The sequence below is a fragment of the Lissotriton vulgaris genome, unplaced genomic scaffold (assembly GCF_964263255.1).
Source record: "Lissotriton vulgaris unplaced genomic scaffold, aLisVul1.2 SCAFFOLD_1361, whole genome shotgun sequence".
Classification (NCBI taxonomy): Eukaryota; Metazoa; Chordata; class Amphibia; order Caudata; family Salamandridae; genus Lissotriton; species Lissotriton vulgaris.
This window is the reverse complement of record NW_028240788.1, coordinates 249,395-273,371: the sequence shown is the minus strand read 5'-3', so window position 1 is coordinate 273,371 and position 23,977 is coordinate 249,395. Positions and strand designations below refer to the sequence as shown.

At 42.9% G+C, this 23,977-nt stretch overlaps 1 protein-coding gene across 4 annotated transcripts in view; it reads right to left on the bottom strand.

Annotated features, from left to right (window-relative positions):
* PLEKHG1 (pleckstrin homology and RhoGEF domain containing G1) overlaps positions 1 to 23,977 on the bottom strand; it is a 272,018-nt gene that overhangs the window by 67,691 nt on the left and 180,350 nt on the right. For all 4 annotated transcript variants that reach the window (XM_086947960.1, XM_086947961.1, XM_086947962.1 and 1 more), the window contains exon 5: positions 1,147 to 1,193. In XM_086947960.1, the coding sequence (XP_086804086.1) occupies positions 1,147 to 1,193 (47 nt within the window). The remainder of the gene's footprint in view (positions 1 to 1,146; positions 1,194 to 23,977) is intronic.

Sequence of the window (23,977 nt, the reverse complement as noted above, 5' to 3'; positions counted from 1 at the left end):
TTATTTTTAGTATGCTTTTAGAGATTATAAGGCCATTTAAAAGAGGGCGGGCGGGAGGCGGGCAACTTATCTCCTCCACGGCGAGTACGTAGCCGGTCTACTACACCTACTTTGCGGAACACGAAGTAGGCAACACTACGCACACTCTGTGGAAGGAACGGAGCACTGCGCCCATGGTTAGTTTTAAGCCCGAGCCGCAGGTGAGGGCCTATACAAGGGCTAGGGCCTTTAACAACCGGTAGAGCCCTTGGCAGAAGTGTTAGAAGGCTATTAGAACATTCCACTCACTGAGAGTAGTATGTTCTAAATTAAAAAAGGGGGAAACATAAAGACAACCATTGGAATGTTGGAGCTCTGGGCTTATACCACCCATTATAAGCCCGGAGCTAAGCCATTGTCTTCAGTGGAGCTCTCAACGTCCGAATGTTTTAAATATTTGTCACATTTGCCACATAATCCACTATTTGCTGCACAATTAGCAGATTCAACAAAACATCTATTACAAATGCATCAAAAGAGACTTGAATGCAGCATATGCAAACAAACGTAGATCCTGACACTTTTGCAAACGTTAACTTGCAGACTGATGTATGTGGACACTACATACGTGAACATGTAACCCAGATTGTGTTATTAGCTGTTGAGTGGGATATATACACAATCCAGTCAAAATTCCGCCTGGTAATAGCCAGTTCCACTGGTTATGAGAACAACAATTAAAAGTAAAATTCAATATTTTATCATAACTCAGAAAGCTTTATTTTTATGTATATTTAAATAGTTTAGAAAGACTGGGATATGCCCTTGGTTGGTAAATCTGCAGTAAAAGGCACTTCAATTATACAAGCGCCTCAAATGTGCTACAGAGAATATTCAATGTGTGGCTGTTCGATCAAAAGGAAATGACAGACACTACAATAGATGATAAGAAAAATACACATTGCTAACATACTCGGTCTTCAAAGCATAGATTCTGACTGTTATGTTTTTTTACAGCTGCCTTGTCATTCTTGATGTTATGGGAAAACAATGTATCTGGTCCTGCAGTCTTATTAGGCATTACAGAAATATATATATATAAGCTTCAACGTCAAAACTGGAACGGTGTAGGAAAATTGTTAGATATTTAAAGTAGATATTTGTTACCTTGGATAATTGGTACAGTATTGCGTGTAGATGTGGAAGTCCTCACTCTGTGGATGGAATCAGAGCAGAGCACAGTAAGTATTTTAGAATTGATCTTAGTACTTTTACATATTTAGTAAAGCTTCATAGACTATAAGCAGTTACATAACCAAGGATACTTATATTAGTTTGCAAACACTCCATGCACAAACCTTGAACAAAAAAGCACCTAAATGGTAGCTTCAAAGTACACATTTAACCTACTTATACAAAAAACTATTTACGATGAACTTGCAGTACTATCCCCCTGACAAGTTGCACAGGATTACACATTTTGAAAAAGTAACTATTATAAACTGGTTTCGAAAGTTACCACATTACGTCATTATTTTCTGCTTATTCAAAGAACTTTTTAGATAAAATAGTCAAATGAACAATATATTGCATATTTCTATATCATCAATAGGAGATGCCAAGCACCCAATAATCACTGGGTGATCATTTTCCTATTATCGGCCTGTTCGGATGTAAGAATTCCCCATTATTAACAAAATGATATCACTACTCACTTGTAATTCCTCATTACATGCAGCAGTGATATCTAGGCAGGATGAGTTTGGGAGGCACAAATCTGCCTGCTACAGCGTCTGAAAGAGGGGAGCCCATGCACGCTAGGACAACTGCTTACCAAGCCGCTGAAAGAGTAGAGGACTGCGCGGGGGCAACTCACGTCAGAGTTTCATGCCCTTACAATGACACTCAGTCTCTCCCAGCTCCTGGACACACTGCTCTCCCTAAAGCCAAGCGATCTCCCTTTACAACCAGAGTGAATTTTCATGCTGGGGAGGACAGATCTCTCCATAGTGCCCAGAATGCTCTGTGAAGTTCATATTTAGAATGCTGCATGCGAGGCTGCACGCTACCACAGTTAAAAGGAACCTCACCTCAGGTGCACAGCTTTGGGGGTGTTTAGGGTGTGAAATCCCCCACCTAAACACATTCTTGGCTTGATAGCTGGGTCTGGGGGCCCTGAATTGGGTCTTAGGTCTGTGTTTTTGGGGTTTATTTCCATTCTGATTCCTCTGAGAGATTTTAATTTGTTCTTTTAGTGGATCTGAAACTAAAAATATATTTAGGCCCAGATTTACAAAGATTTTGTGTCGGGTTGCATCACTTTTTATATGCAGCGCAACACAAAATCCTTCTTGGTATTTACAAAGCCATGCAAATGTTGATTAGCGTGGGTTTTTAAGAAAAAGTAATGCATTGCAACTCATATTGTCGTCTTGCATTACTTTCTGTTGGGTAGGTTTCTATCGGTGATGAATGGGCGTTCCCGTGAATCCACCCATGATTTTGACACAAACCCATAGTTACAAAGAGTTGTAGACCCGGACTTGCAATAAAATGGCGCACATGCCTGAGGCAGGCACAACTGTGTTCTGCTACATCTTTGTAAATATGTCCCTTAGTGACAGGTTTACCAAAAAATAAGCAAATCTGCTTCCATAGCAGTACTCTTTGAACTGATGCAAATTTGATACTTTTTAGAATACACAAACATTAGCAGTAATGGGCTTAGAAAACTACACCAGCCTAAGGGTTCCAGGCATAATAATGGTAATCAAACACCCTAAAGGTAATGGGACGAATGCTTGCAAGTAGCGCAACCACTGGCAATCCCTCGGGTAGTATTCTAAACCATTGTTTTTTGCCTAATGTGCCACTCTAGACAGATAGCCGGATTTAGCATACGAAGGAAAGGCACAGAGAGGTGGAGGACTTTAGTCTGCCCCGCCAAATTTAGAATTGTCCGCCTGCACGGCGGACAACTATTTTCATTAGCAGGAATCTCGGTCATAGTGATTCCTGCCAATATAGGAAAGTTTAACGGACAGCTCTGTCAAACATGACCGCTGACTGCCTTATTTATTTTTCAAAAACAAACTCCCAAAGCGGGACTTTGTTTTTGAAAAATAAAAATAAAATGGACTCGCACATCAGTTTTCTCTCATGGTCTGCAGGGGATTTTCTCTTTTTAGGTCGTTCCTAGGCAGCGCGCATGCGATGTCTGCAAGGCCTGTTATCTCCTCTATCGGCTTTAGGCATGCCCATGAATTGCCATTTGTTCGTTGTTGTGCCATTTAGAAATATGGGTTTTTTATTGGTTAATTAGGTCAGATTCTCCCACCTTTGCGTGCTTGGGTCACGCCCAGGCGATTTCACTCACTGTTTGCCTGCGTTTGCTATCCTAATACGTCCTTGATTCCTTCTGGTCCTCCTGAGCTGCCTTTTTATTTTGTTTGCTAACAACCTCGTTTTAGGCTTTCAGGCATTATCATGGAGCAATGCTTTGTTCGGCACCTGCAAAGTGGCAATTTCCGTCCGGTAGCTGTTGAGCTAAGCCAATAGCTCTAACTCAAAGAAATGCGAAAACTATTGCATTCCTAATGCTTGCTTTTTTTTTTACTGTACATCACCATCAGGATATACCTGGCGGTGACAGACAAGAAAATAAAAAGCCACCTGAGTGCCCACATTAAATACTGTGGAAGGTCAAATGGCTTTCTTCAGATGGCACCTACTCTGTAGGCCAGTAAAGTAGGTTTTGCACGGACAGAGTAGATTTTACTTTGTCAAGGTACAACTTGCTGTCCGCCCAACTCAAAATCAAGCAGTGGAACTTTAGTTTGGTGGACTGGGAAATATTGCTGCTGTAAACCCTAAAGCGACCCCCAGGAGTCCACCAGATGCAAATCAGTACTGACCCTGCTCCTGATGAGAACAGTCCATCCTAAACCTTGGTCACCTCAAAGATTCGCTCTGTGAACCACTGCTTTTTTAGTTGGGAAATTTGAGATTCACCCCCCCGAATCTCACTGATAAAGCTATGTTCCTGCTTCACCTGCCCCGTGGAGCTGGTTTCCAGGTCCATTAACAGCAGCAGACATTGTCAGCCACATGGAAGTCGGGGAATGCCATCCACCCTATTTGTCAAAAATTCCTATCCCCTTCCTGCAGTATGCGGATGACATTGTCGTTCTGAGTCAAACGCCAATAGGCCTGCAAAGGTCGATCAACAATTTGATAACCTATTTGGTACACGAATGTTTGGAACTGAATAAAGACAAAACCAAAGTGGTCCGCATTGTGGATCCAAAAAAGCCAACATTCAAATGGTATGCAAATAGTACCCCAATAAAGGAGGAAACCTCATATAAGTACCTAGGTCTGAAATTGGGGTGAGGACAGACAAAGAACACAAAATCGATCTAAAAGCTAAAGCACAGTCCCTGATCTACGCATACCGGCAATTACAAAAAAACTAAGTTGTCCAAATTATACACACCTGCTGAAAGTGCTAAAAGCACAAACTCTACCCACCTTGTCTTACGCATTGGCCACCTGGTGTGGCAAAGAAGCAGGGCTGCTAAACAGCTTACAAACAAAAGGTATACAAGTCAGTCCTAAACCACCCAAAATCATCAGCACCGGCGCAGGTTCGTCTAGAATTTGGCCTCCTGAATCAGAAGTTTCGCAGTATGGGAACCTTTGTGAAACTCTGTCATAAAATAGGCATGTCAGAAGATGGCTCAATGGACAACCTGTGCTGGAAAGAAATAGACACCCAGCAGAAACTGCACGTGCCAAATAGTTGGGGAGGTTTCCTGTCCCAATCCCTGAACTGTTTAGGAATTGAAGAAATTTGGGACACGAGGCCAGATAGACATACTTTTGACAAAATTGCAAACAACGCGGTCAAATCGGAATCCTATCTGGAAGATAAAATAAGTACCGCAAAACGACGACACGGGTGGACTGTGATAAATTCATATTCCGGGATAAAGCCACAGACCTATCTGGAAAGCCACTTTAATAGTTCCCTAAAACAAAGATATATAAAACATCGACTAGGCCTACAGTTTTCAAAGGACTTGTTACCATCCTGGAAAAATTGTATCACTGACCCTTATTGTCGTCTATGTGGATATCAAAACGAAACATTAACTCACTTACTATGTTTTTGTCCGGTGCTTAAGGATTTGAGAAGACGGCTTTTAAAGAACATTTTTAACAAATTGAACATTCGGACATGTAGGCAAGCTGTAATTGGATGGCTAGATGGATCATCTCCTATGTTGGCCTGTAGGGGGGTCAAATATATGATGAAAGCCCAATCTCTCTTACAGAAAGCTGAAAAGTGAATCGTAGCACCAAATTGAAATACATGATATTTATTTTTCATATGGGTAACAGTTTTTAATAGTTAACATTCACACATGTGTTTTATGTTCTATGATGATCAAAATGCATTTTGTAATAATTTTTAATAATTTTATACAATCAAATTTGACTTGACTTGACTTGACTTGGCTTAACAGCAGCAGAAGGTCTAGTGAGAATCAGTACATGTAGACTGCAGGCGCACACCGCGCCAAGCTTCGAGACGATCAAATACAGTACTAACAGAAAACCGATAACATGAAAGCGTTCGCTGTCTAAACATTAAAAACCTTCTCGGGTGCTGATGAACTCTTAATGCAGGATTTAAAATAGGCCTAATGAGAAGGGGTTTACCTCAGATAAAGAATAGTAATTAGATGAAATGTGCAGCCAACATAACTGTACAAAATTCAATTAAACAGCCATTAATGAAGCAGTATTCATCCCCGCCAGCTCAGGGTGAACTTAGCTCACTCACTGTTCAAACACATTAAATGTCAGTCTTATCATGAATTAGAAGTTTTACTACCATTTCCTAGAGGAAGAGAATTATGGGAAAACTTGCGGAAGATAAGAAAAACAAACATAACTGCTGCAGTGTACACAATGCATTAGCGCTCACGGATTCATCGAGTGCATGAACCAAACACTGTACTTTGTTCAGCCCTTGGAGTGCAGTGTAAGGGCAGGAGCCGAAGGTGGGCAGGGCTTGTGTCCACTGAAGCTTCTTCAATAGGATGCAGATGTTGACACAGGTGTGCTACTGGGAGAAGAGGTCGTCTGACAAGCCTTAGAAGAGGTTTTCTTTACTTCTCAATCACTGACCAAGAGTGAGGGCAAACATCTCGAGTTGTTAAGTTGGGCCCAACTCCTCAACCCTAATTAAGATGAATGCATGGAAGTTGTACATTCAAAGTGTACTTGGTATTTCTTTACTACAATATATTTTAAACATCTTACAGGGTTGTGAAATGCAAATGTTGCCTTTCTCTCAAAGACAGTAATGAGAGTGGTAAACACGTTTACACATAAAAAACACACACACACAAACATAAAAAAATTCAAATTGCGTGCCCAAGCAGAGAAAAAAAAACATGGGATTGTGTGCGCCACAGAAGACAATTATCCGAGTTTCATTAAGTGGATAAAGCCACACACCACACAACATGAGGGAAAGCAAAGTAGTGCGTCCTGAGTGCCTCTACCGGAAGAAAGGACGACATGGAATGAAAAATGTGCTATGCATCCTGTAAACAATGAGAGGCATATACATTATGGGTGAAATGGCGGCCAACTCACACAACCCTTTTCTTGATGTGCGCCATCACAAATCTGCAAAATGACACATTTTGCTCATGCGCGATTTCACAAAGAGAATGTGTGTTTGTGTGTGCAAAAGGGATGCAAGAGCAAATTAGATTGCACGCATGCATCTTGCCCTTATAGAAGGTTTTAGCTTTGGGGTATGACAGGGAAAGATGTTAGTCCAACCATAGTTCACAGAGAGATAAACTGAAATCTGCACCCGGGGCAACTCCCGCTGAGACACAGCAATCCTCCCCTAGTACAGGGCTGTCCCACACGAAGCAGGCACGGGAGAGAAGCGTCCCCCACATCCATTTAGGAAGCTGTACTCTCTCGTTCTTGCATGATGGGCAGAGTTTACATTTGGGGTGGAAAGGTAAATGTGTGCGCTGTTTTATGGGTGCTTTAAAGCCCATACGGCTCCCTCAGGTGACCTGCGGATGGGGGTAAGAGCATGCTGAAGTCAGCAGGCACCGGTCCTCATGCCCCATGTGCCTCAAGGGGTCCAATGCTGAAATGGGCATCTATGCTATGACTGCAGGGCTGGGCACAAAGCAAAAGAGCACTGGCTGCGCTGAAGCCAGGACCTACCACCTGCCACCTACAGGAATCAATCGTAACTCAGGACGTCACTGTTTTTTCAAGTCAATGGCCTCAGGAGACCTTTGTGGTTCTTCAGGAGACTTCTGTGGTTCTTCAGTGTTCTGGTAGAGAGTTCCTGGCTGGGCGCCACCAGCTGGTACGAAGCAACCTCGAACCCCATCCCTGCTCAGGACAGATTTCAGCATGCTGCCCCATGCACAGAAAATCCCAGTCTGCAATCAGCCACCATGACCAAGGGAACCCCAGTAAATTACAGGAGACAAACTGTCAAATCATCTGCCCGGAATGTTTGACAGACGAGACATCTACAAAATATGAAACGAGTCCAGGTCATATCGCCCGGTAAAATATTTCAGCTTGCATCAACTGTTTTCTGGATGCTTATTTTTTCACCTTATTTTTTCAAAATAAATATCTTAGCTCTGCCATATTTCTTCACCCTCATCCATTAATCTTGGAAACTGTGCAGAGGCAGATGGCGGCTGCCGTCTGTCTGTGTGTGACACCACTACAAGGCTATTCTACTGACTCACTTTCTGGGAGGACGTATCCCTTTCCCAGCTAAAATCTTGGCCTTAAGTAGGATACCGTTTAATAAGTTATTAACAGTTCTACAGTGTGCTTTGTTTTATGATCACCCAGTACTTAAATGGTGTAATATAATTTCACAACTCCTTAGGCGTGGGAAAGTAAGGGCTGTGCAGACCTCAGCTAATCTTACACACATCATTTGTCTTCACTCGATGCATTACTCTGAACGCCTTGGACGTCAAGTACAACACGCAGACAGGTCGCCACTTAGAAGGCTGAGTCAGCACAATGGCAGCCGAGAGGGCCACCATTTTCTCAGTAGTGCGCACGCCTTCCATTCTCTTTCCCAGAGGCTATCGCTAGTGCAGTAGGTGTAGTGGCACCTGGTGTGTTTGGTACACTACAACCCTAATTATGGTTGTATTACCACCCACGTTCAGGGCAAGGTACCCATTGCCCATGCTTGCAAGAGGGACAAGGCAGTCTTGCTATGCCAGTACACTAATGGCAGTACACAGCCCCCCCCTTACCATCAGAAGCTTTACAATTCAGTATTACTCTCCCGCCCCCCACCCGCAGAAGAGGCAGACCCCCAGCATCTACAAACCTGTGTCTCCACATGAGGCGCCCACCAATTACACCTCATCTTCACAGGTTAGTTTTGGACTACTCAACTCCACACCAGACCAGTATCTGTGCATGAGGTTTCTTGTTTCTCAGACACATCATCATCTTTACTGATTATTTTCCACTTCGGAAGATAAGATAGTCACTATCAGCTCAACAGACTTAAATGCTTTTCTTGTCTCAGTTAAGGTTAGTACTGTGGTAGTTACCATAATAACTGATGTCACAAATTTCTAATGCTGATACAGAATGGAAGATTAAATATACTAATGAGTTATGTCAGAAAAAGAAACAAATTGAATGAGGCCTGCTCATAGGCGGGAGCGGTTGCGTACAGAGTGTGTCATGGGCCATAGGATAAGGGCCGACATGGGTTGCTCAATCATCTGAAGTTCTGGTTGCACACTCTAATTTAACCCTTTAAGTGCTGCCGTCGGCCAACGGTCGTCGCAAGCACTACCTTGCCAGTGCTGCGCACGACCGTTGGCCGACGGGGCCGCACCCGTTATTCGAACGTTCAGCACTGGGCGCTGAACGTTCAACGCTGCTAAGGTGTTAAAGTGACTCGATGTATTATTAATAATATCAGAATAGCAGCAGAATAGCTCTCTGCATGCCTTATGAATTTGAAACTACGCAGAAAACCGTCCTCCCAGATGAAGTTAGTTTTGTGCTTGATCCATGTCTCTTCAAAATGAGAAATGTCCCTCGCCTGGAAGTCCAACCAGCTCAGTTCATGTGAGACAAGGTTGTACTGTTTCACTCTGGTAAAGTGCCCCATTCCAGAAAATATACATTGAACCTTGAGGAAAGAAGAACATGATGTAGCTGGTGAACATACCATTTTGAAGGTTGACTCTACAACGTTTTCCTGAAGTAGAGAATGTGCCCTTATAAATAATAATAAATATTTATAAATATCCTGTCCTCTGCCCTTGTTCGCGCACCGAGATAGCCTTTTGGGCTGATTCGAGCCCGTAATAAATTAAAATAACATAACATGCTTGTACATTAGGGACTCCCTGCCTATATCCTCATTAATTGCATTCTAAGCACGAAAATCATTTACAACCTTCAGCATATTGCATAAATATACATGCATGTCACCTAAACTCTCACTCAGAACGAGGTACCATGCTGAAACTTCACAAAATTATACTAGGATAGTGGGAAGGCACATCTTGTACTCCTGTTCAGGGCTTCTACCAAATAGTCGCACGTAATGAGAGATTCACTACAAATACATTTTATAGAAGACTCTAAGGGAGATCTGGAGGCTTTGCCTAAAACACAGATGGACAATGAGGGAGTGGGGTTCTTGATAGTGTAAAATCATGTAACTCAACAATGTAAGATTGCACTTCCTTTCACTTGAACACTTCACATCCAATGGCACAAGAGTTGCCATTCTCACTGGCTCCAGGACTACTGCTACTTTGCGCTTGATCACCAAACCTATTCCCACGTTTGACCGAATGATTAAACTTTCTGCTCATCGATGAGACTCCACGTGTTGGCCATGGTCACCAGTACCAGCACGAGTTGATGATAATGGGTGCTCCGGATTGGTGAGCTATTTCGTCACGTACACTTAAAGTCAAAGGACTGCCAGGTTGAAAACCTCCATAATAATCCATCCTTTCATTTCTAACACCACATAGCCAACATTGTGGTGAAAGTACAACAAACAATTCAAATCAATTCTCATTACGTAATTAATGATCCAGTCTACTGGCAACAGCCATAGGACAAAGAATCTTACAATAAAGGGACAAAACAGGAAAAAAAATAACAGAAGCTAAATTCCAACCGAGATAAAGATCTAGGCCATGGGTTTTCCATCCGAGGGTCCTGATTTACAAAGGTATTTGCTCATCCATCGACCCTGGTGCAATAAACACCCTGGTTTACAAGTGCACATTCATGCCTGCGAGTCACAAAACATGCATGAACACTCATCTGTATTTCTTTACACTTAAAATTCCACCTCTATGGGGATCTTTCCATGCAAGTCTGCTCATAGGAATGAGTCGGTGGCATTCTCAAGGCAGTGGTACCTGCCAATGTCGGTGAGGACTCAGAATAGTGGCTGATATTCATAAACAGCTGGTAGTCACGTTCTAACATTAGATTCAGGTGCAGGCTTACTTCTGTCAACATTTACATTTACATTAGGAATATGGTGCGAATATCTCCAAAATTGGCAGTGGTAGTGGTGACAGGGAAGGAAAAAAAAAGTATGAACACATTTGCAAGTGCTCTTCTCCATCACATCTCACGTATCAGAAATGTGCCTATGTATATTTGCAAGTGTGAGAAAAAACAAGAATACTAGTTTTCCTGGTGAACTGCAACACTGGAAGCATCCCAGGAATCCTCCTGGAATTCTAGGTGGACCCCAAGGAAGTCCATATGTACGCAAAATAGAAGTATGCGAATTGGCTGCCGCATTTGCTGCACAACTATGGATTAACTTCATTAGCCACTTAATCTATTATCTACAGATTAGAAAAAAAAAGAGTTCCTAGTTCAAACGGATCATAAGTTACTGAAAATGCAGCCACCTTGGTTGCTGAGTAGTGGAAGATCCTTTGCAAATAAATGGCTGGTCACATTTCTGTTGCTTATTGTTGTATTAGATTGTTAAACTGGCAGCAATGAAGTGACACCTTTGCCCAGACACTGTTAGCATGTGTAAAATGACAACATAAAGCAAGATCACAAAATGTGGTGCATTACGCAACATAATTTGGCTTTACTTGCTGCATAATTTGGGTCTTTCCTGCCGCATAGTTCCAGTGACCTTGACTGTATAAGGCAACAGGTATAAAATGTCCTTTTCCCCACCCAGACCTTTACAATCGACCTCTAGACAGTAAAAACAGAACCGCCTTCATGGCCCTGGGCTTGCACGAAAGATGTGCCTGCCCGCAGCTCAATGGCATGTGCACAGCTGCTCGAGACTCAGTAGAAGCACAATTCCCTCTTATAGGTTTCGGCTGCTGATAAAACACCCGACTGTCAAGAGGACCAAGACCCCCTGTTCTCCTCCGTGTGCAGATGCGTCATTTTTCTAATTAAACCTGGCATCGCCACAATGTAAATCAAGAAGAGGCAAGCAAGCCGCAAGACGCAAACTTCAACAATTAAACCACTGGGACCCAGCTATCAACGCAAACAAATTACAACTGCTGACGAGGCCCGGAGACTTTCCGTCCAGAGACCTTCCTGGCAACATTTTCACTTCAGTCGACATTTTTCTAGGCGTGCCTTAAAAAAAGGGAAACAATGTCAGGTCAAAATATTGTAGCTTTCATTTACGACCAATATGAAAACAGATATGGATAAAAAACGCTTTCCCTGCCAGTGCTCTGAATGGTCAGGTACTGTTCGGTACTGAGTACCTGCTTTTCTAAACTTTAAAAGGGAGAGTACTTGCACTTCTTTGCACTACTCCAATAAATTTAAGAGGAGAGTACCAGCACTTCACAGAATAAACCGGTACTCTAGATGGTGAGTCCAAATACCTGTCAACTTGAATCAAATTCTCACCGTGTGAGGAGGGGCAGTACCTTAGAGGGGGCAGGGCCTCGTCCGAGAACCACCTCAGAGGCATATTTGAACCCCACCCTGCCCCCAAGCCCCCACCTCCCACAGAAAATACTTGCTGAGGCTGGTGCCGATGTCATGGGGTGTTTCACATTCCTTAAGGGACGTCAGCAGTTCAAAACCTCAGGAAAACGAGTTGGAAAACCACTATTTACATTGGTTTTCAGCCCGAGTTCCCTGCCACCATGTGAAATTGGCTCCTCACCGGGTGACAGGGGTGGTTCCTCCATTAGGGCGGAGGAGCGTTGCCCCACTGCTTTCTCAGAGTGCGAGAAGCAGAAACATAAAATGGTATTTTAAATACCATGTTATAAGCAGAAGGGTATGCCCAGTAGGGGGAGGGAGGGGGGGGGGTTCGGGGAGTAGTGGCTTGCCCAATGCTTTGGGCCCTGACTGATTGGTCAGCCCTCTGGATAGACCGAGGCCACAGGGAGTGAACCTGAGAACAAAGACCGCCCGCTGGTCAGGATACCGCCCTTAGCGCCGGATCTGTGATTATGGGACCTGGCAAGCTAAGTTTCTCTTTTTAATTTTATTTATTAAGCAAACTCCCCCTCCCCCCTGGCACAAAGCCCCCCGCGAACCCCCACCCGTGAGTCATACCTGCCGCGAGTGCTGTGTGACCATGTAATGAGAGCTGATATTATGTGTCACACAGTGGCACCGTGTGAGTTGGCAGGCATGAGTCCAATACTTCTATATTTCCATTTGAAGGGCTGCCCTGGAGACAGTGTGGCTTTAATGCCCCACAGTTAAGACATGAAACTAAAAGACCCACACCTGCCAACGTTGGAATTAGCTCCACTGTGTGATCCTACAGAGCTGCAGGTACAATGAGGTTACTGAGAAGTGTGCTGATCTTCGGAGCATAGAACAGCACTTTCACGTGTTGCCTAAGGCTACCATACGGCACCACCAGCTAAGACGCCGTCGGGGCCTTACCCAGGGACCATTAAAATACCAGTGTGGATATTGTGAATGCACAATCTCGATACTCAAGCGTGTAAAGGTTTCCAATTCACCGTTTGATCCTTGTGTACCAGAGTTAGACACTTGGGAGGGAAGTCTCCAAAACTGTGAAACGTCCCATGTATCGCCCTGCCTCCCTCCCTAACACCTGAATCTAGCCGCTAATGATTCAAGAAACACTTAGAAATGAAAGTTTTTAGACTTGCTCTGAGGTATCACAATCAAAGAACATGGGTTACTGGAGACGGCCCTACAATACAGCTCCACACTACCCCTCAATCTACTACAGAATATGGGTTTCTTTTTGTACTCCGATATATCCAAGAGGACACAAATACTTCATATAACCACAATAAATAAACAAATAAAATCACGTCTCTTAGCCAGGTGGCCATGCAACAAAGGTATGAAGAATATATTTTAGATGGAAAGGCTGAAATTTGTCAACAGTATTGAGGGGTGCCGCTCCCTATCCACAGGTTGATCCCCTGAACTGAAGGGCAGTAATTGTGCATAACAGCACCAACGCTTGTTCATGAGTAAATGAACAGGGTATTACAGGTAGATGACACTGATCAACAAAGGCAATGTCCATCTTTCAGGTGCCCACCACGGGCTCCAACTCAAGAATCCTATAGAGATGGTGTTACTTTTTCCTGGGCGGCAGAGGACTGCCTCGGGTGATAAAACAGCCATGAACGGTGAGAGGCAGAAGGCAGCTCCAGGAGATGTGAGCCGGAAGCCCATGGAGGGGATGAGTTGAAAAGAAAGATTAGAGGAGGGAGGGAGGTTAAAACAGGGAGAGTATAGAAGACTATCAGTGCAAAGTAATGGAGAGACTCAAGTATAAGGAAGTCAGGGCCAACCCAGACTAGGGGTTCAGGATTTCAGAAGAAATGATAAAGAATTGATTAAGATTAGGCATGAGAGTAATAACACACAAAATACTTGAAACTTTTTTGTGTGAAATCTGAGAAGTTGTCTGTTCCTCCCACCGTCAGAGTTGATGTGTATATTAATGTCTGTTTCTAAGCACCACTAAGACATTGATTCACACAGTCTGCGGTGTGGTGTATTAAAGTTTCTATGAGAACACACTACCACCCTTTTCAAGGTGTGCTCAGAAAGATCACAGTGCTGGCACTTCACTCACCCATGACTGGGGAGGTAGAGTGTTACTGTGGGAGTTTTCTGAACTGAGGAAACTTATTTATATTTAATACAAGGATTTATATCCACAAATATTACAGATAACTTTTCACATATTTATTTCTGTATTGTAACTGCAGAAATCAATGCAATATGGTCGTCAAATCATAAAATTCCGTGGGTAGCTGAAGTGAAAACAAGAATAATTGTACCCCAATGTCTTCACAGGTTTTTTGTTTACCCTTCTGGTGCTTCGTAGTTGCTTATGACGGTTGGTAATGGGTAGAAGTAGACAAAATGAACTGATTGTGTAGCCCTGTTTTGTTCCTCTTCAAGTTGTTTTCTTTTTGAGCCAACACCAGGGGAGCAAGGGTAGTTCCAAAAATACCTGAGGGATTCCAGGGAGAGCAGCTAACACTGGTTGCCCAAATGTTATCTGTGCATCCCTGAAGAATATATCTAAAATTCTCTGGCTCTAACAGTAGATATTATTTATATATATTATTATCAAGGTACTTGTGACCATTTGCTGAGGATGAATGAATGAATGAGTTTCTTTTATATAGCGCGCAGCTACTCGGAGAGTGACCCGTAGCTCAGCATAGAAGAATAGGTGAGGAGGAGCATAGTACCCAAAGGTGCTCCCGGGGCCTAAAGCTTAAAAAGATACGTCTTCAGAGCCATCTTGAAAGGTGCTTCCTCGGTTATTAATCTCAGGTAATCAGGCAGCTTGTTCCACATATCCTGTGTCCTACACTTGCTCACATTCTTGCACTGTCTTCTATGTTAACTTATTCTCTGTGTGCACTTGGCCAAGGAAGCCACAGCTACTGATGGGCCATAGTTTGCTAGTCTGCAAGGTGTAGAGGTAGGTGTACATGTGACAATAGCGTTTCCATTACCTTAGTTTGGCGAATGCAATCAGTATAGCATGTTCATAACCACTATGCTGGCTTCACAGTGCTGGTCTACGGTTGTCTTCACATGAACATCTCAACCACTTGCGCAATAGAGAACATTGTCCATTCTTCAAAAATGATCAAGGCAGTACTTTGGTGGTTCTTCCTCCATTCGTGCCTTCTTGCCTAGTTTTCTGTTGTGGTCTGCATCCGGTTCATCTGGGTGTATCCTGGCAAAATGAGTTACAGGCCTGCCTCACTAATTGGCTGCAGCTGTCTATGTTGGTTTCTTCCTGTTGGATTCATTCAGTCCTTTGGCAGTGGTTTGAAGGCATCTAGGTTTGGCTAATCCCATGTATTTTTAGAACATTTTTCGGTTCTATTTTCCATTATTCTTGTATGCCACATTTTGAACCACAGCATCATCTTGTGTTCATGTACGAGTCAACTCCAGTTTATGAACAATCTTAACAATTACTGTAAGAACACCAACAACAAAAAACCACACTTGAGCAACTGTGCATAAACTTAACTGCAAATGCGTGGTGGCGACTTTTTGGAGAAATATCCTGTGGACAATGTGCAGCAAAAACATGTAAAAAAATTATAGGTGCTAAGAAGAGATCTGCATCAACCACATTACCGAATTCTGTTCAGCCCCAAGTATTCAGCCCATGGCAGCCCCAGATCAGCAGTGGAAGCATGGATCAACCACCGACAACAGAAAACCTTTTCTTCCCCAGGAGTTTTTAATATTTAAGAGTCAACGTGATATTCAGATCATGTTTGAGTAACTTATTCCTTACTCATGGCTGAACAAAGTAGGAGTAAATGGAAGGAAAACGGACTGGAAATTGCAGTTTCTGAACTGGCTTATCGGCAAAATGAACACCTTTGATTTCCAATGTTAGAGAACCATTCAGAGAAAGAGGTCTGGAGTATACATTGGTCAATCCTCAACAAGGATGGATGCATTATGATCTTTCTGACACTTAGGTAATCAATACCTTCCCACTCAACTGTTGATAATATGCCCAAAATGTGCTGGCATGGAATGATCAATAGACATAATGTTTGTTTTTTCTGTTTTCCCCGTCTATTTCCCAGGTGTTGCCTAGGTTCATCAGGACTTTCTGATAGGTCACATGTACCTCTGAACTCTCCTTGCCTATCTTTTCTAGACTGAGGCACTGTAACAGTGTCCATGAGCGGTCTCAGCTGGTTGCGTTGGGCGATTATGTGTCACACACATTTTCATTACCCTGTGGTGTCCCTCAAGGATCTTCTCTGAGCCCAATGCTTTTAAATCTTTATGTCACTCCTCTGGCCAAATTGATAAACTGCTAAAGGCTATGCCCTTGTACCGTATACAGACGATACTCAGATAATTGTCTCAGTGAGCAGCTCATCCAGCTCTATAGCCACTAGATTTCATGACTGTATGAGTCATATAGGTAACTGGTTGACGGAAAATTGCCTGAAATTAAACTCCTCCAAAACCGAGGTCCTTTTATTTGGCAGCAACCCTTCCATATGGACCGACAGTTGATGGCAGTCCAACTTGGCTCTTTACCCACACCAGTGCCTAAACCCAAAAATCTAGGAGTCATTGTTGATACCAAGCTTTCCTTTGAAGCACAGATATATTCCACCACCTCTGCTTGCTTCCTCATTCTCAAACATCTTAGGAAAATAGTTCCCTCAATTCCCCTGGAGTTAAGGAAACCCTTGGTATCCATATTGATATCATCAAGGTTGGATTACTGAAATGCTCTGTTTACCAGCGTCTCAAAACACAGTATCCAAAAGCTTCAGAATCTTCAAAATGCTGCAGCAAGAGTACTCCTAGGAATATCTAAATTTGACTCGGCACCCAAAGCCCTATTCCCTCTTCACTGGTTGCAGGTAGCAAAAGGGATCCAGTTAAAATCACTTTGAAGTGCTTTTAAATCTCTGAAAAATCTGGGGTCAATGCTAGCTAGTGTTTTTAATCATGACACCTACACTTTCTGCTATCAGGTTATCCACGCAGTCTAGGTAGTCATTTTTAAGCATCACCTTTTTCACAGCACTGCTTTTCTATAACACACTTTTCATTTTGGGCACAATATTGGCAGAACATGGTTGATTTCCTTGCCCGCACTGTTCTTTGGCGGTGCAGGAATTACTGCCAACCCCCAAATGATGATATACCGCCTATTGGGTGGTCTGATGGGACGTTTCTAGCCCATTGAAACTTAACATCTCCAGCCACATGGTTTTCCGTGTGATTCCTACACACCATTTAGGACAGCACTCCACACCTAGACCTGGTCTTCTTTCTTCTGTGTTAGACGTTTATTTGGGGCATAAGTTGACAGGTCTTTAAATTATATCCCCTTTGACCCTCCCCACTTCTGTTTTTCAGCATTTAGAGCAACTTCTTAGTTGCGGGTCTTTTTCTGAGATGTAAACGGACTTGCTGTTTACACTATTTAAGCTCACCTAGATTGCACTGTTGTGACCCCCCTGCCCCCCTTCCCACACCTGTCTTAGTTGAACCCTCCAGCTTAGGCACTTGGAACAGCATCCAGAGCCATGATCCCTACATCTATTAGCGATTGTACATTAATAACCTTCTCAGTTAGACCCCGTTTCATGTACAGTCATGTTATGCAACACTATTCCCAGCTGCCTGTTAGTATGGTACTACACACCACCTTTTTCGACATTAGCGATGTATTTGTGTGGGACACATATAAATACAAATGTCCTTAGGCACTATCAGTATTGGCCCACTATACCCCTATCATTACGCTGTGTACTACCGATCCTCATTGACTACCATACATTTGCCGCGGGACACCAGCTCAGCTCCACGCATGCGCATTACCAGATGGTCACTTTACCCCTTGCGCATGCGCGGCTGGAACAACACTAGTTCTAGGTCGCTTCCCCTACCTACGCGGGAGAGTTTTCCCTTCGGCGCCAATCATTTTTTGAATTTGGCCCTCCTTTTGGATGGCATTGGCTGATACATCAGTTAGCTTGATTATTTAAACCTTTTCAGGCACCTCCCTCGGTCACCTTCATTTCCGCTCGTTTTCGAGCCGAGGTACCGACGGATAGGTGAGTTTCCAAAGAGCTGATTAGACAGCTAAACGGTTAGTGGTGTAGTTTAAGCTTTTCATTACTACTACAGGCAGTGGCTTCCTTGTGAGTGGTTGGGCATACCAATGATTGTTGTGATGGCTACCTCTCATTAGATTGAGACTCAGGGGATGCACTTTACTTTTTGATTTGGCAACATCACCTTGTAGCAACTTCATAGAGCTATCCAGAACATCACTCAAAGTGCATACTAATGATTATTGTGATGGCTACTTTTTATTAGATTGAGACTCAGGGGATGCACTTTACTGTTTGATTTGGCAGCATTACCTTGTAGTAACTTCATAGAGCTATCCAGTACATCACTTGAAGTACGCTATATGGTCATTATTGGCATAATCTCTAGCCCACCTCGTTTAGGGTCAATATCTTGTGCACCAATGAACTATGAATGAACTATGGGTATGATCAGTACTGACAGAGTTTGTCAAGGTCTGGACAGTAAGGGGCCATCGACATGCTTTTTAGGTTTGTGTACTGAACTAGTGGGTTGGACACGTTTGAACTGTTGCTTATTGTGTCCTTCCCTCTTTTCTCTTTTTCTACACATTAGAGCGGGGCCTCCATTTCCCGAGCGGTTGCCGGGTAAGGTGAGGCTTTTACCCACACAAGGCTGGGTAAGTATCACTTAGAGGAAATGCCTCCTTGTGATGTAGCTAATATGCTTAACTAGATACAGCTAATTTGCGTATCTACAAATGCAGGACGCAATTTGTTCATGCAAGTGGTGGTGATTGTCTTTTTTGTGTATGTGGAGTTATGTGGTTGACTGTGTGGTAACATGTACTTGTTATCTTCTACTTATCCGACAGGTAGAACATTCCTTTCCTGTCTGCAGAGAACACAGAGTCTCCAAGTCTGGGTGATACGTCTTCATTTATATAGTATTTTGATGCAACCTGTGCTTCCTAATACTTGTACACCCTGTAGTCAATCTGGCAGTAGCGCACTTAATTTAAGGTCCTGATGAAAGCTGGAGCACTTCTCTTAACAGCTGAAACTAGTTGACCATTCCATACAACGCCACTATGTAGCTCCACTATTTCGCTACTAGGCGTGTTTTTAATCATGACACCTACACTTTCTGCTATCAGGTTATCCACGCAGTCTAGGTAGTCATTTTTAAGCATCACCTTTTTCACAGCACTGCTTTTCTATAACACACTTTTCATTTTGGGCACAATATTGGCAGAACATGGTTGATTTCCTTGCCCGCACTGTTCTTTGGCGGTGCAGGAATTACTGCCAACCCCCAAATGATGATATACCGCCTATTGGGTGGTCTGATGGGACGTTTCTAGCCCATTGAAACTTAACATCTCCAGCCACATGGTTTTCCGTGTGATTCCTACACACCATTTAGGACAGCACTCCACACCTAGACCTGGTCTTCTTTCTTCTGTGTTAGACGTTTATTTGGGGCATAAGTTGACAGGTCTTTAAATTATATCCCCTTTGACCCTCCCCACTTCTGTTTTTCGTCAATGCTAGCAAACCATCTTAAACCATATATCCCAGCATGGTCCCTCAGGTCAGCTGAGCTTGGGAATCTTGTCGTCCCTAAAGTAAGAAGGGCCAGGTGGGGTGGCAACAGCTTCACCAATAAAACAGCTAAACTGTGTAACACTTAGCCAACCTCACTCAAAAAGAGACCAACCTTCTAAATTTAGAAAGGGCATAAAAACTTGTCTTTTTAAGGCATAATTCCTAATCCACTTGAGACAGATATGCATGATCTAAGGGTAGCTCCTAGACACCTTAGCGTATTGTTGCACACTGTAAATATTTCATCATCGGGGTTACACTTCCCCTTGCACTCCAAAATGGACTTGTATGTTCCCCACATTCTTATAAACCTGGAGAGGATACCCCATAAAAGATTTCCTTTATGCAAATGAACAAACTGATCACCCCATAAGAGCATTTATTGACTCCTGTGCATCATTAAAAATGTGTAATATGCGTTTATACACACATTTTCACATGTACAAATTGATTTAATACAACTACTTTTTGAAACATGTTTTTTATGATGTGTAGAGGTGTGTTTTCTAATATGTATTAACTAAGATTTCTGTGTGGTTCACCATCTTGACCAAGATGGAAGTCATCTTAGTTACTCACCGTGTGTATTCCCTGTGCACCCATCCTCTCCCTAAGAAGTCTGCAGCACACAGTCAAGATGCAATGCATTAGGATATTTCCATTGTTCTGTTTCTGTTCACAATTAACTTTCTCTAACTCGGATATAACTGGCAACATGTTTCCTTGTCTTCATTTTCTTCACTGAGACTTGTTGATTCACATATGTGACACTATATGTATCTTGCTCTATTCAAACATATCCAGATGATATTTGTATAGAGGGTTTTGAATATAGCCGTATAGCCCGCCGTAATGGGCTATACCGGCCAATAAAGGCCCACTCTAGTATTAAAGGCACGAGCCTTTGGTTCGGGGCTTTAACAAGGGAGCGGGACTTTAATGGGCGTTATAGCCCAGCTACTGAGGGCTATAAGGATATTAGAACATTCTGCACCTAGAGGATAGAATGTTATAACAAATAAAACAAAGGGCTCTCGGACCCCGAGGGGGTTTAAATCCCCCGGGCTCCGAGAGGCCTTTGTCACAGCAACAGCTGTGAACAAACACAATGTGGAATGTTGCTCTGATGGCTTTTACTTGCCCGTAGAAGCATGGAGCACTCCATTGCATTCAATGGAGTGCTCCATATTCCAATGTTCTAATATTAATTAGTAATAGTGGGTTAGTGTTTAGATATTAAAGTAATGTGATGATAATTTTTCTTGTGCTCTCATTGGTTCAATAAATGATACATTAGCGCACATCATGATGATTTTGCCGAAATTCATATTTCCTATTCAAGAATTGTGAATAAAAAAATACTAGAACAAGAGCTCCTACCACAAATTGCAATACTGAAAAATTCGCTTATCCAGCTTGAGCTTTATCTACAATGCATTTTTAGGTCAAACGTAATGCAACCGCAGCAGTTTCATAGTGATAAACATTACCCTACAGCTAAACAGTTTTCAGCCTACACAAACCATTCTAGTTTTTAGGAGGTGAGAAGGTGTTGCTAAATGTGTGTTTTTATTTATTAGTGCAATGGTATGAAAAAACAAACTTGGAATCGAGAGGTAACTTAAAAACCTGGCCAGACAGGCTCACGCCACTAAACAGTACACACCAAATATGGAATTGTGTAGGAATTTAAAAAGTGAACCTACTACAAGCATCTTACTGTCTCCTGAAATTGCTTTGCAGGCCAAAAGAAAGACAGTTGAAGAATAAATCAACCTATTAAGTTCTGGCATGTACCCATTCCTTCATGGCTGGAAGGCATGATTAGAGGGGCAGGCGCCAGTCTCGCGTACCGGAAAGAGCTGTAATAAATGTGTCAGTCATCTGCAAGAAATCAAATTCCAGGGTTGATGCAATATTCTGGGATAACTAGCCTCAAGATAGCTGCAGTGGAGATCACCACAAAGATGGATACGTTCTCAACCCTTTGAACATCTGCACAGTCGTACCAAGAAAGAATGCACAGCAGTGCGCCAATGTATCAGAAAGGAAGTTCTGGTCAACAGTGTGACATGCAGCTGGTAACCCCATGGGAATCAGCACAGAGATCAATGTTCTGCAAGGGTAGTAGATGTCTTATGCCACATCTATATCTGTTCTCAATACATGCAAAGTGACCAAAGAATAAGCTACTTACCTTCGGAGAAGCTCTTTCGGGTGGATACTCTTACCAGGCCACAGATTCTTCACCTCGCAAATATACCGGGTGTCAGACAGGATCCAGAAAACACAAAAGCAGTGCTTCTCTGCGCTGGTAGCTGGCGACTTTGCTTCGCTCCCAAGCCGAATATAAGGAACACCCATGCATGCTAAGGTCAGTTTCCTTTGTAAGCTTCAGGTACGAACCCCATAAGCGAATTGGAAGAACCAGTGTGCAGTTTCCTTTTTAGATGGTCCATTCCACAGAATTGTGAGGTGACAGGGTGGTGAGGAATCTGTGGTTAGATAAAGTGTCAACCAGAAAGAATCCTTTCAAAGGTAAGTAACTTGTTCTGATGCATACTTTTAACCACAGATAATTTATCTTGCGAATAGATAGCAAACTAATACTTATGGTGTGCGTCTATGGAATGGCTTAGACTAAAAAGTCCTGCAGGTTCGAAAGGGCAAAATGGCCATCACGGCTGACTGTCAAGGCAGTAGTGCTTTGTGAACATGTGCACTCATGTACACGTAGCTGTTAGACCAATATTGTGTGCATATATTTCACATACCAACTTAGTGGTAGCAGCCTTGGCTCTGGTGGAATAAGCCACCAGAAATCTTGGCAGCTGCTTCGTAGCCAATACATAGTAGCTCTTAGTACAGACAATAACTAGTGTGAAATGGTCCACTTCTGCATCACCTTACTCTTCTTTGAAACAGAGAACCCCAACCAGAGCGGACGGCCCACTCAATGTTCCTTGGTGCAATTGCTGTAAAAGCCGAGTGCTCTCTCAAGGTCTAAAAATTGGAGTTTCTCTTCCTCTGTCGAGGATGAGGCAGAGCAAAAAAGTCCGAAAGAGTGATTGCTTGTCCGATGTGAAAAGCCATCACCACCTTCGGTAGGAATGCTCACCGAATCCATAGCACAAGTTTACCCGGGAAAAAGGTGGTATACGGATCAAACACCCTTTTCAGTAATACTGGCAATCTATTAGTCAGGCCCGGCCCGTGCAGGGCGTTATACCGGGGCGGTGACGTCAGGCGGGGGAGGGGCAGGGTGGGGGGTTTGAAAGTGCAGGATATGGACCATTACAGGTAAGTAACAAAAAAAATGAATAAAACGAATTTCGTTGCCCGCGCTGCATCGCCAAATGTGATGCAGCGTAGGCAACGAAATTAGTTTTATTTTTTTCATTACTTACCTGTAATGGTCCATATCCCGCATTTTACAACCCCCACCCTGCCCCTCCCCCGCCTGATGTCACTGCCCCGGTATAACGTCCTGCACGGGCAGGGCCTGCTATTAGTACTGTAACGTATATTTGTTCTAAAGTGCTTTTGTTGACTTTACTCACAAGAGCTCTATTAAAATAATTATTTGTAAGGTGAATCAGACAACCCTTTTTCATAGGTGGCTCTGACCCGCACTTCGAGATTGAAACACAGCACCACTTATCAGCACGCAAAAGCAAGGAATTTAAGATTTAATCTGGCACTAGAGAATACTAGGTAGGTGAAGAATCTGCAGTGAGAAGTTTCCATCGGAAAGCCCCAGTTAAATCATCAGAAGGTATTCATTTCACCTTATGACAAACCCTCATTTTGAGTAATAATTTAACATTTTAAACTTTAGCTCACAAGGAAAATGATAAGCAATTAAAAAATAGGTACTGCACTAATGTCAGTGCAAACCATAAATAGGTAACGAGTGCAGTGCAGATTTCAAGATAAGGTTAATCTAATTTTATAGTGATATTGCGAAATGCCTTGCCCAAAACAAAACAGAACCAAAAGATGAGCACAACCAAAAGATGAAAAAGACACAAAAAAAGAAGAAAGACAGGTAGATTAACTGCATTACATCAAAATTAGAGCCCGAGAAACATTAGGCATGTAAATGCTTACAAAGAATACACATAATCCCCTTCAGCTGATCCCAAAATTCCACAAAACCACACGGAAAGAACTTCCAAGGTGTACAACGGAGAACGTAATCTCCTGGCAATGACAACCGCTCTTGTAAAAGGAGAGCCATG